Raw genomic sequence first — 14,038 nt, 5'->3', positions numbered from 1 at the left:
CTGCAGAAAACTAGCAAGTAGCATTCTTTTGATAGAGCAGAACTGTTGTGTAGGACCATATACGTTGCGCGTTATAGAGCTCCCAATCCACTTCTCACCTTGATGGCTTCTACAGAATCATATTTGTCCAGTTTGTTGATATGGTTGGTAATGCTGGTATTTAGAGGAGCTGGTGACACCGGATGGATGACAGTTGCGTCATGGGACTGTTGTTGATATCGTTGGCAGTAAGTGTAAACAAGCAGGGTAAGAAGGCAACCAAGTATTGAGCTACTTAATCCCACTGCGATCATATGAAACATGTTGAACTCTGCAGAGTGGAGAGCAGAAGACAATCTTAAAGGAAGTAGCAATAAAAGCTTAAGCTTGGGAAAAAAATGTAAAAGTGCTTTATTCAAACAAGGATAAGGGAAATTTCATGTGTTTCCCAGAAACATCTCAAATGCAATGGTTTACCCCTACAGTAGCAAATGCATCGTACTTCCCTGAAAGGATCGTTGTACGAATCTTAGATACCCATACAACTCTCTAAGTATTAAGACTGAGATTTTTGAAAGATGGTTAAACAAGTTCAGAACCCAAATAACAGATGAATGAATTGCATTTTGTATGTTTGAATAGTTCAGCAAAATTTCTTTCTTCAGACTGTATAACAAAGCCTGGTTATATATAAATTATGTATAAAACGTACATACATAGCTTGTTTTCAGGGAACTACAGTATCACCTCCTCTGCCGTTCTTCTAGTTCTTTCTCTTACACATAGTGCCTTGTGGCAGAACTAACAAAATCCTGGTATCTTTGAATCACAATCCTGCTTTCCCTAAAATGTTTTCCGTAGTCCCTTTATTTGGTGCACGTCCCAGAAGCAGTGGCATACATTTTTTCCATCCCCTACTTTGATTCTTGCTGGGTCTCACTGTTTCTGTATCTTTGATATATGGCCAATTTGTTCCTTTCTCCAGCCTGCAGAATTTTTTCTGTATGTAAGGAGGGGGTGAGGAAGAAATGGTAGCCTTTTAGGGGAAAAGGGGAAGGGGGGAAAGAGAGAGAGCAAGAGACTCCTTAAAGCTCAGTGTGCTTTTAACCACAGCAGCCAGAGAGTGCAAAGTCAACAACTCAGAACCCAGCACTCTCCTGTCTGCTCTGCCCTTCAAAGATACGATGGGATCAGACGATGGGAAACCTTCTCCACCTACTCAAGGATTAAAACTGAGAGGAAGCTCATTGCTGCATGAAACTGTAGAGGGGAATCTAAAACACGATCATCCCCTGACATTACTGAACAGAGATAATCGGGTCAGATGTGGCACCAGTAGGATTAGCTGGAAATAAACAAATTACACTGCTTTTCGCTGTTATTTCAAACGGGAGCTGTGCTTTTCGATTAAGAAAGAAGTATCAGTGAGAAGCTCATGTTGGACATTTCATCTTAACATTGCTGAAAATTTGTTTGTGGTTGCCTACATGCACAAATGAAAGATTTTAAACTTAAAGACTGGCACTAGTCTGAAAAGCTTCTGTTAGACCTTTTTCATTGTAATACAGAAAAATGGGCCAGCACATGGGTCCCATTTTTGGCAAATGCTTAAGGTAGGACCTTTACATGCCTACTGGGTATTTAGAAACACAAACAAATATTGAGGTGACCAGGTTGACTACCCCAATATACGAATTATCACCGAAATATCTTTCTACACTTCTATGAGAGTTTCCCACTGTTGCAGAACTTGGCAAAATGTTTTCAATGTGCCACTGCTAATTAGAAAAAAAATCAAATCGCATTATCCTGGCTCCCGTAACAAGTTACCATGCACGCTAGCACCCTTGCATAACCCCTGTGTTTTCATTGTCCCTTATTAGGTTAAAAATGCAGCTTATCTGTGCATGGAAGAATACTAGAACCGGCCAGACCTATTACCATGACGACACAGACTAAGCGTGATAGCTCAGCACAAAAAAGTGGTCATTTTTCCTTTTTCTTCTTCTTATTGTTTGGCTTTTTTAAACAGTTTTCTCTTTCAAGATTTATTTTGCTAGCATCAGGAGTCTCTGGAACGGAACTTTTTTTTTTACTTTTTAGTTTTGTCTTTGGCAGCGAAGCTGAAAATGAGTCCCAGATACAGTCTGAGCTATTAATGGGTTAGCAGGCTGGCTTTCTGCTATTCATTTGCAGTCCCAAAAAGGTTTGTGAAATTATTATGCTGACAAAGGTGGAGCAACTTTACAAATTTTGACCTACTGATAACTAGCTTATAATAAGAATTTCTTTTGAGACAAGGGTGACTGCCATACTAAAAAAGAAGAAAATACAAACATCCAGTAATAGATGTTCTTGTCTCAAAAGTCAGCAATGGCAGATGGGTATTTAATGAGAAATCCTATAGTAACTACATGTCCTTTTCTGCACGAGTGTAAATAATGAGAATGCAGCATTTAGAAGGCAGAATAAAACTAAGAGAGTGCAAAAGGTGAAACAAAAAGAAAAAATGGGGAATCAATATTTCAGCATTTAAGACACATCTAGAGCTGAAAAGCTTACCGCCACATCTTTTTTCTTCTATGCTGCTGGATCGTGCCACTGATATTTCTAGAAAATAAATAAACCGCTTATGCCGAGGAGAAAAAAATATTACAGAGAAATACTAGTTTGATTAACACAGTAAGGATTTAATAATTTGTTCTACTACGTTCACTCCAAATCCAAAGTAGAAAAGATTTTGACTATGTGGTAGAATTAACAAAAAGGTCCCATGACATCTTCAGGTTCCTTAGTTTCCCCAGCAAAAGCAGCAACATATTTTTAATTCTTGCCTCAAAACATCTCTGGAATTAAAATGATGAAGTGCACATGAAAACATTCTTTGCGGAGTTTAAGCATGTTGAGAAACCGTTGATTTTCTGAATAGTAAAATTAATGAGAGTTTAATTATCTTGTGTACAAATGGGCTCATTACTTCTAGAAGTCATGTCTAGCACTAATGTGAAAAGAGGGAATTTACAAATCTTCAAAAAAGATGACTGCCAATTTCATGGTTCTCAATTGTAAACTAATAAAATGTAATTCCAAGCCTGTATCATTACCATTTTGACTTTGGAAACATTCTGAATAAATACTGAATAAAATCTGTTGGCAATCAAGTTTTCCCACTCTTTACTTCAGGACCATGGCTTCTATGAAGTGAAGTCCTGCCTTACAAATCTCTTGAACCTCTCCGAAAGGGTCAATGATCATGTGCAAATGGGTGGGGTCACTGACACAGTCTACCTGGATTTCAAAAAAACTTCTAAGTTCCTTGTTAAAGGCTTTCCAAGCAACAAATGAGATGAGGGAAAAGATAGAAAACAGGGCAGAACTATGTGCCCAGTTCTTAACAATGGAGAAAGGTTACCACTTCTGCAGGGACCTAGGCGTTTCAGCAGAGCTAGAAAAGCAGGAGGCAAACGTGGGTTTGAGGTTTGCTGATGATACAAAGTTAAGGTAGCATGGGCAAGGGCATGCTGTGGAGAGCTGCAGAAGAGCCCTACAAAACTAGGCAATAAAATAACAAATGAAGCAGAATGTAGATCAGTGTAAAGTGATACATACAGTGGAAAGCAATCTGAGTTTCACATATAAAATAGTGGGCTGTGAGCTGACCATTACTACTCATGAGTGAGACTGGGGGTTCCATGAAAATACCAGCTTAGTGGTCAGAAGCAATCCAAGAGGCAAACCAAATGGTAGGTACTACCAAGAAAGTAATAGTGAATAAGACAGTGTATCAGCACTATGGCACTTTACAAATCCATGTGGTGTCCACACCATGAACACTGCGTGCAGCTCTGGTTTTCCCATCTAAGGATGTCTCTAGTAGAACTAAAAACAGACCAGAGGAGGGCAGCAATGATGGCCACAGGTATGCAATAGCTTCTGTATGAGGAATAACAGAGTAGGTTCTCCACTGCCAAAAGATGATCCACATGCAGCTACTGCTAAAGGGATCACAATTCTTTACCTTTCTTCACTTGCTAAATCAATACTAACTATTTTAAAAATGAGAAAGTATCAGACCTGACAGAACAGCACTCTCACAGAGAGCTGAAGGCTGAGAACGTACTTTGTCTGGTTGAGACTGTTAATTCACAATCCAAACAAAAAGCAGAAAAAAATGTACCAGCAAACCATAAAGCTCTGCAAGGTAATGTTGGTAAGGACTAACTCTGGAAACACAGCAACAGCAATGACGAGGAGGAGTAATTTTTGCACTCTGCCAGAATCGCTCTATATACTAAGTTCTGCAGAGGAACAGAGCTAAGGTAAGCAGGAGGAGGAGGAGACAACATGAGGGTGGACATGCCAGCACACTAGCTGAGGAAAGGAGAGAGGTGAATTAGAAAACAAAAAGAGAGGTCAGGAGGGAGGGAGAGAACTCCGAGTCGGAGGACCTGGAGGAGTGAAAGCAAGCTGAGCGATCCCAAGAAAGCAAGCTGTTTTGCCTAAGGTGAGAGTAATGGGCATGACCTTATCTGCTGTGATACGGGTAATTTGAGGAGGAGTGGCAAACAAACCAGATGGGTGAGAGAAGAGGTGGCTCATTTCAGATTCTGAAAATGCCTACTTTCCAAAACAAGATGTAGAGCTTATATTGGATTAAGCAGGGGATTCACAGAATGTGAATATTAACGGAGCTGCTTCAAAAGCCTGGGAAAAAGGGGAAAATACAATGTGGGAGTTTTTGCTTTCGCACTGACATTTTTCATGTTGGTTTTGGAGGAAAAAATAGTATTTGGGAGTTAAAGCATTATGCACCATCCATAAAACAGTGTTTAAATTTGTTGATTTTTTTTGTTATATTGTACTATATTGTACTGCATAGTCACAGGAAAAAAAAAAAGGTTGCTGCACTGAGTAAACATAATTACACTTCAAATGATACATTAAAATGTAAATTTCTCTGTATGTGAATAGACTGCTAGCTTTTTTTAATGTACACAGGCGGAAAGATGACTGTTAACAGCAATGCAATGTGGCCACCCATACTGTTCTGTGGATTTAAATTGACTGCTGTGATTGAAAAAAAAAAAAAAAAGAAAAAAAAAGAGTACAGTCATGAGTTTCGACAAATGCTATAGAATAATACATGATGTGACTATCCATCAGGTACTCAGCAGTCATGGGGGAGATAAGAACCTAAGGCACAATTAATAGTATTTATCTTTCTAAGCAGTTATTAATTTAAGGGACTCTGTGAAATGATTTCCAGATTAACTACCACAGCACCCACTTTTGTATATGCAAACCACAAAACCTAGAGGAATGTTTCTCTAATAACCCCAAAGTCTCAAAAACCCATAAATGAAAGTAAAAAGCAAACTATTTCTCTTAGCTCTCTATAGCCATCCCTGCACCCTGCTATCAAATAGGATGGGAGGGACCTGCAGAATGCTGTGACAGTGACTAACCAAGTCCCAGGCGGTGACGGTAGGGACAGCTCCACAGCACTCAGTGCCATGAGATGTTTTCACGAAGACCCCAGATCTAGCAACATCGGCTCTACGCAGTAGACCAACACACTTTGGCTGACAAAAGGCAAGTTCTGTTCCAGCTCTCGGCTCTGCACAGTGCGGTCTGGGACAGTACTAAACCTCGCTCCTGAAACCTTGGGAGATTTCACTAATCCTTCAAGGAGCAGGCTGATCTCACCTGGTATGAAGTTGGAGTCCAAAGCACAGGCTCGGCTCTCCGTCGTGTTGCCTGTGCACTGGCTGCCCACGGGAAACAAAATGATGCACTGACGAACGCGGAACTGGAAGCCAGATGAGTCGCAGTCGGACCACTCGGACCACTCGGACCAGCTGTCTGCAACAGGCAGAGGGACACACGTGCAGACGCTGCAATGAAATGCTTCAAGTACACTGCATGAGGGAGAAATAGCCTGTATTTCTGAATTATGACAGAAGCCCTCATCCCCAGCTACCACCAGCTAGCAGAGGACAGCTCTTTCAGTACGATAAAACAAAGGCAGCTCAGCTTTGGCAAAAGTCTCTGAAACGTAGAGTGTGATGGCAAATTTGTCGCAGATGTATTAGAGCTTTGGCTTCTGCCACCGCCTTTGTGTATGGAAGTGAGAAGCTGGAGGGACTCTGCGGTGGTGACTGAAAGAGCGATTGCTGTGGAGTTAATTCCAGCCTAGGTCGTAAGGGTGGACAATGACACTGTCTTTTTTTTATGTACCTGACAAGTAGCAGTGAGAGCTATAAGAGTATGTATTCCAGGTCTGAAACAGGATGTTTATTTAACCACAAAAACAGTAGTATCTTGCAGATACTTTTTTTTTTTTTTTTAGCTTTTGTTATTTCAGGTCCATTTCTTTGCTGTAGATAGAAGAGATCTCATCGAGTATTCTCACTTTCTCTTCCCCATTTGGTTCATTATCAGCTTCTATTGTTTCTCTATATTTCTTCCTCTGCCTTTGATTACGACATTTTTATTTCATGCCTGCGTGATCTCAGAATAATTACCTTAAAGGAAGTGAATTGATCTCATTCCCATGAGGTGCTGTGAGTTTACTGAGCTCAGCTTTCTTACAATTCAAGCACAAGTCTTGCCTTCATAGGATTCTTCCGAGTTTGGCATGTATAGTAGGAGACAGAGCTCAGTTATTCTTCTGTTGGCTTTCTCACTCAGATATGTTTTAGGGTTTTGATATGCATTAAATAGTCTTAGCAGTATGCCAAACCAATTTTGGTTTTGCTTCAAAATTTTAATTGATTTTATGTCACTATGAAGCAAATTTACAAATTTCATTTTGCTTCAAATAAAGAAGTATATATTAACCTAATTTTGTTTCAAGTTAGATTGAAGAACATTAAAATTTGTGAATAATTTGGAAAATTCATGAAGGTTTCGTACACTTTTTGTGAATCAGGTGGAAAGTCAGGAAAGTCTTGCTCTGTTTTGGGCCCCTTTCAATACATTGCATAAATCCACCATACAAGGTTCGCATTTACTCATTACTTTTCCCTTGGCCATAGAGGAAAAGGTAAAAACTCTCAGTCATCTAAAATTTAACAGATTCTGGTAGGCATATTTGAGATTGCAGTTTTGAAAAATGTCAAGCAATAGATGTTTTCCATAACAGTGTTGGACATGCACTTCCTAACCAATAGCATGGTAAAAAGAAATGGATGGAGGAGATGGACATAACTTTAGCACAGAAAATCTCAAGCGGTGGTCCTGGGACCATTTCAAGACAGTAGAGGAGTGCTGGTTAGAGACAGGAGCAATCCATCAGTCCTAGCAGTCTGCTGTTCAGATGCATGTCACCACTTGTAGAGTTGTTCATAAAATAGATTTACTCAGTAGCTCAAGTAAGAACCTGGATATTGATATTTATGAACAATTAGGAACTGCCTGGATGGGGCCTTATTTGAGCAATAGGGTAAATACCTTGACGCAAGCAGCTGACGTCAAACAGTAGAGTCTTGTTATTATGAGGAGCAAGAATACTCGGCTCTGTCCTTTGGCTCTTCTGTTTCCTAGAAGAGGTCCTGGGAAGGCCTCATTTGCAGAGTGGGTAGTAGGAGCATGGAGGCAGATGATATAATGTCCTAATTCAGGAGGGTAGGAGAGCTGAGGTGGGAGTCAAGCAAACGGAGCAGGCTTCTTCCTGCTTATATAGTGTGGCACAGCCAGGAATTGCTGTTGTCACCACTGGTGTCAACTGCTGGACCTAAGCAAACTAAGTACATGGATCCTTACCTTAAATATTTAGTAATAATAAAGCCCTGCTCATTCAAGTTTAAAGGAATGCTGCTCATTACAAATCTTGGCCCAGTTCTCGTCGGTGGCAGAGAGCATGCTTAAGCCAGAGCCAATACTTTTGCCCAGTCCTGGTACAATTGGGATATATACAGCAGATGCCAAAATGCTCGTGAGCATCCTAAATGCAGCTTGTTGGCTGATGCACTCTGCAGCCTCATCTTGTCCAATGTGCTTTTGGCCCACCAGTGTTCCTTGCTGAAGGGGCTACATCCCGTGACAAAATAGGAACCTCAGAGTACGTGTAGATCATGCGAGGTTACGTACTGGTGACTGGACAAGGCTACTGTTCCAGCCTGCCCTTTAGGCATAGGTCTTCTGTCAAGGTTTTTGAGCAGGGGGTCCTATAAAAGACATTATGTGCATTGGGACCTTCCCACATATGCAACACAGGGCATCTCCCTCCCATCCTGGAGTCCCATGGTGCAACCCAGGCACTACAGCACAGGTAGTCAGTGGGTCTGGTGCCATGCTGATCAGCTACTTCTGGCACACAGAATCACTGAAGAGGAGAGTGGGGACATCATGCAAGTGTGAGAAGCACGGACATCCCTGCAACAGTGGGTCCTGGTACCAAACCTGTGTTTTGAGGAGTGCCACTGTTGAGAACTCAGAGTCACACAGAAGCAAGGCACCCAAGACTGACAGATGTATCATTTCAAATTGGCAGACCTGCCCTTTGTGGAGCCACTATATCATCACAGAGATGCTGAACCCGTAGCTTTTGCATGCACTTCTACAGACTCACTTATCCTGCCTCATCCCTTTGATTTCTTTATCTTCAAAGTATCTGAGGCTCTCTCGCACCTCAGGCGGGCTCCTCTCAACTTGCTCCTCAGTTCTTTGCAAAAGTCACGAGGACGGAAAAGAGAGGGTGGACTGGAGAGGCGTTTAATCTGGAACTGCTTTTCACCTCTAACACGGCAAGGCTTACTCAGAAGTCATGTTTTCTTCCTACAGAGTCCTGGCTAGCCTTTGAAGCCAGGTTAAGTCCAAGCAGTTCCTGAAAGATCCCTTGGTGAAGAAGGCATCTCAGAAAGATCAGGCCACCAGTCTGTAACATTATAAATTTCTTTCATGCAGAACTACACCATCATTTCTAAATGCTCAACTGCTTTAGCCATTATTTGCATGTGTGAGTTAGCAATTCAAGGATAGAATATATTTTCCCCTCTTAAAGGAGCAGTGAATACTTTAGGTATACAATACTGCTTTATTCAGTTCATTAGAGACACTGTTGCAACCAACTACACTTACTGATAAGCAGCCTCTAAACCACTACTGATCAGTAGTGCAGCGCTTCCATTCATATTAATGTGATTGCATCTGGATAAATTAAAAGAAAAAACCACACACACAGTGATACAGCTTTTAAAATGAAAGATGAGAAAACCTGATGTCTTTTGCAGACATAAGTCTGTTACTTTCTTGTAAGTGCATACTTCCAGTTGGATTTGCCATTAACCCTCCATATCCTCAAAAAATCCTTAGTATCAGGATTCCAGAAGTTTTAGTTTTCTGCTGGTTTTGTTTGGCCAAAAAAAAAGAGTGCTATTTCAAATGCCAAGAAATCTTCACTCTTTTCACAACTTAAGAAACGTTATAAATAATTTCCATTTTTGCATGTGCATTTCTGTGTTGGTTGGTTGTTCTTAGACTCCAAGTGTCACTACTATTCCCTTCCTATATTAAACATGTCACTCAAGCAGCGAATGTCACCAACGGTACTTCCAGATCTGCACAAGGAGGAACCACTGGCCACATGATCCTCGCCACAAGAAAATGGCTCTGCAGGGATGCAGGAGTCTGTCCAAACTTGACAGTGTAGCACTGCAGTTATTTTTGTCCTGTACCAATGTGAAATAAGAGCAGTAAAAAAAAGTTTTGAAATCTACATCATAAACATGAGGCAAGGGCCATTCTCACAGCTAGTTGATGATGTGCCGTTTCAAAAACCTATGGCAAATTTTCAGTGAGACTGAAATATTAGTAAAACATCACAGAATGTGAGAAATACACTTCACCCTCGGAAATGTTACTGCTTTATAAAAATTTTCACTTTCTTGAACCAAAATGAAACCAATCTCCTCCTCCTCCACCCCCCATCTACTCCAAAATTTGGGTAACAAGCAGGTCAAAATAAGATGAAGAGATTATTTATAAATGTTTGCAAACTGTCATTTCTAGAAAAATAGCGGTAGAAAATAAATGCGCAACAAGAGAAATAGCTACAATACTAGCACAATGAATGAGCCGTTTCTGACCTTTTAAAGATGCCTTAAGGATCCCAAGGCAGCTGTGTAACTTCTACATACAAATATACACTATTTGTCTTGAAAAATCAAATAATCAACTGATTTCTATGTTTGGCATTTTTTTAAACACAATACAGCATGTTGCATCTGCTTTAATTCTGACAAAGTAGGTACTTTTATTCTGCTTCAAGACATGCAGTGCCTAGAAAAGGAAGTTAACTTAAATTGTAGTTCATCACAGGTAATAGGATCCATAAATTCAAACTCACGGGGCTTGTGCCTTCACATGCACAGCCTCATCATATGAGTAGAAAACTTTTGCTACGACGTCTAGGAGCTCTCAGTGAAGCAAGTAATACAATGTGGCATCAGAGCTGCTTATTTCCTTTTGCTGTTACCTGTAATCCATTAATCAGCAATAAATGAAAACACATTTTCCTACTGGCTGTTTTCTCTGATGATTTTATCTGTTTTTGTGTGGTTTTACTCTCTACTTTTCACTTAAATTTCATGAAAAAAATCAGTTTCCTTTAATATGGTAAAAGGGCACAGTCAAAGTTACAGAAAAAGTCACGATCCGTAATGTCATACAACTAACAGGAGTGCTGAGACATTTTATTTACTAAGTACTCCACAGTCATTTAAAAGTCATTTAAAATTCTGCTCCTTCATCCAAAGCTGAAGAAGGTATTTTACAAACAGCATTAAGGTTTGCTCTGTGTTTTATATGAAAACAGGGCAAACATTATCTACTTGAAGGACCTTGTGATAACACGTGTTGAATATTAACCAATTCGCTTGCTGTGAACATTTAGTGTTATAACAAATGCACTTCTTTGTGATATTGTTATTAAAAGTCTCCCAGGCCTTTTGCATGATCCACTTCAAATATTATACAATTTTAGTTTATCCAGACCCAGAACCTGGTAACTTAAATTTTAATTTTTAAAGAGGGAGGGAGGGAGGAGGTGATGTCCTGGAGGCTATATCCTACTATTACTTGATTTACTGTGATTGTAGCATGTAAGAGCTGATTGTGCACTTAATAAGGGAGAGAAATTATTTGCTCCTAAATAATAGATCAAGGAGCATTATCTTGCCTAACAGTGAATGCCTTATTTTGTAGCATACAAACAACAAAGCTGCATCGGCTGATTTGCCATACCTGGACATGGCTGTGTGTTGCAGAGCGCTTCTTCAGTGTGCAGTCCAAGGCAGATATCTCCTCCATATGCTGGTGCTGGGTTTGTGCAGGAGCGGGTTCTCATGTAATGCCCTCCTCCACAAGTTGCTGAGCACTTTGACCAAGATGACCAACAAGACCAGCCCCCATCCACTGAAAAGACACAAAATATCATATTGTTCCAAGTTAATGTGTGACACGACATAATCCAACCCATCTTTCTCATATTTTGTGGATCTAATTCATGGCCTACTGAAATTATTGGACATTTTTAGGTGCCACTGAACCTAGGCCCACAAATTTAATCTTACCACAATGCAATTTAATTTACATATTTTAAAAGCTCCTGGTATACTGGAAAGTCTAACAAAGTTACTCATCCATATAAGACACTTTCAGTGGGTACCATAATAGCTTTAAGGTCAAAACTCTTTTATTTTTCTTTTCCTTTTCTTTTCTCACTTGTGAGGAAATAAAACACCAAAGCTTGTGTAGCAGAAGTATTATAAGCTCAAAGTAAATTTTTATTCATAAAATAAAACTTAGCCCAATAATATCAACAGACACTGAGGAATCCAGATTTTGTTTTGCAACCCAGGTGAGATTGTCTTAACCCTACAACCCATTTCAACTGATCTAACACAGTTGTAAGGTTTAATGGGCCAATATAATGTTACAGTCTTAATGCAGCTCTAGCATAGATGCCAGCAGCAGAACAATGGCAGTAGTTCAAAAAAGCAACAGACAAATGACAAAAAGGAGTTGCCACTTAAAGTTTCAAACATAGGTTGTTGAAGAATAATATTTTTTCCCCCCATTAGTATTTACTGATTCCAGTATATCAAACTGTTCTCCAGTCTGAGTTTTCACAAGGTTCCTCTGAAACGTAGGCTGGATTTCACGGGAGCCCCATTTGTCAGACGGCTTTCGACACATGGCCACTAGACAGGCTTCTAATAAAAGTTCGTCTCATTGCCTGCACTGGACTGGCTCCTTTGCAGCCTCTGTTCTTAAAGCTACTGCTCCAGGATGTATTTCTGGCATTTATGGCCATATTGCAGCCCATCTGCCAAAGGCTTCCTATCTGCAGCCACATGACGAAGTCAGATGTACTTCTCCCAGGGACAGCATTCCCTCTGCAAAGAATCTCAGTATTTTGTTCATTTCTCCTTCAATTTTTTTTGGGGGGGAAAAAAGCAACAAAACCCTAAACTTTCAAAATTTTCATATCCTACAAAAAATTAATTTCTTGTTAAACCTCTATTTAAAATGTTATCACTTGCTTTCTTAATACTTAAGTAAGGAAATTATTTACCATGTCTGCAACTGATTAAAAGAAATAGAGTGTGTGTAATTCAAGTGACACTAATAGATGAGACTCTAAGTATAATAAAGGCAATGTGCCAGTAAAGTTTTGTTTTACGACAGGGCCCTGAACTGAGCAGAAGTTTTGCCTTTTTTCCCCCCATCACTCACAGCAGCAGTGGGCATTTTACCACACAAGACAGAAACTTATTATTGCCTACTTTTAAAAATACTAGGTAAGTACACATTTTCTTTACACACTTTTACAGTGTGCTCATTTAAGACATTCCTTTTAAGACTTTACTTCACGGTTTGTTGAAACAATTGATTGTCATTGAAGTCTCCAAAACATTCATCCATCATTTCACAATGACTCCTTTTGATCCTTTCTGTTCAATTAATCAAACAGCCTTTCAATGAGTAAGCCAGTTTCCACTGGTTTATTGAAATGCTATTCCATAATTATGTCTTACAAAAAAAAAAGGAGGTTCCAAATATGAAAAAAAAGAAATTTACAATTAAAATACCTGTGCAGTATTTGCATTTAAATACTCCCTTAGATGGAGACATAGAACATTAAAAAAATACTCATTTTGTTTTGGTAGCATTTGTCATGGTTTAACCCTGGCCGGCAACTCAGCCCCACGCAGCCGCTCGCTCATTCCCCCCCGGTGGGATGGGGGAGAGAATCAGAAGAGCAACAATGAGAAAACTCGTGGGTTGAGATAAAGACAGGTTAATAGGGAAAGCAAAAGCCTCACGCGCAAGCAAAGCAAAGCAAGGAATTCATTCACTGCTTCCCATGGGCAGGCAGGTGTTCAGCCATGACAGGTATATGTTTGGTATATCACAAATGCAACCTGTGAATCAAGTAGAATGATTTCTATGCAAAGGCTGCAACAGTTAGAAAATGAGCTAGGAGAATGTGGTTATTTTGATATTAAAACCTATACGTGCATTTTTGAATGTAATTTCAGATACAACATACCCTCAGGTTCTCATCTGCTAATCAAACAGGTAATTTGCTAGTGCATACCTAAGGCTGTTAACTAATACTATAAGAGAAGTTGTTGAATATATAACATTTTAGTCTTTGTACTGTTTGCAACATTATCCTGTAAATCAAGAAAGCATGGAGTTGGCACTTCCTTGCTAAGAACAATAGCTGTAAAAACTTTTGCAAGTAATGTATCTGGCCTCTGAATAGCCTGATAGGACAGACAGGATTCATGGAATCTGGTACTATATTCCAAGTATGTCATTTAAATAAATTATTTCCATTATTAAGGAATTCAATGATTGCTACATTTTTTCCAGGATATATTTATCAGCCAAATCATCCAGCTATAGAGATGTATGAGAGAGTTTTATACCACCTATCATAAATAAATACTGCATCTCAGTAGACTGCTTGACTTGTTCTCTTATTCATATAGTCACTGGAAAACAAATACGTCTTTTTGCCTGAGATAACTCGGTTAATGTAATATTA

At 39.6% G+C, this 14,038-nt stretch overlaps 1 protein-coding gene across 2 annotated transcripts in view; it reads right to left on the bottom strand.

Moving 5' to 3' along the window:
- The window catches only part of SEMA5A (semaphorin 5A), a 348,813-nt gene that overhangs the window by 6,277 nt on the left and 328,498 nt on the right, over positions 1–14,038 (bottom strand). For both annotated transcript variants that reach the window (XM_075494040.1, XM_075494041.1), the window contains exons 19-22: positions 11,224–11,394; positions 5,686–5,841; positions 2,542–2,589; positions 99–310 (exon numbers count right to left, since the gene is read on the bottom strand). In XM_075494040.1, coding sequence (XP_075350155.1) covers positions 99–310; positions 2,542–2,589; positions 5,686–5,841; positions 11,224–11,394 — 587 coding nt within the window. The remainder of the gene's footprint in view (positions 1–98; positions 311–2,541; positions 2,590–5,685; positions 5,842–11,223; positions 11,395–14,038) is intronic.

The sequence above is a fragment of the Mycteria americana genome, chromosome 2, assembly GCF_035582795.1.
Source record: "Mycteria americana isolate JAX WOST 10 ecotype Jacksonville Zoo and Gardens chromosome 2, USCA_MyAme_1.0, whole genome shotgun sequence".
Classification (NCBI taxonomy): Eukaryota; Metazoa; Chordata; class Aves; order Ciconiiformes; family Ciconiidae; genus Mycteria; species Mycteria americana.
Note: the sequence above shows the minus strand (reverse complement) of the source record. Positions and strands in the feature narration are given on the sequence as shown.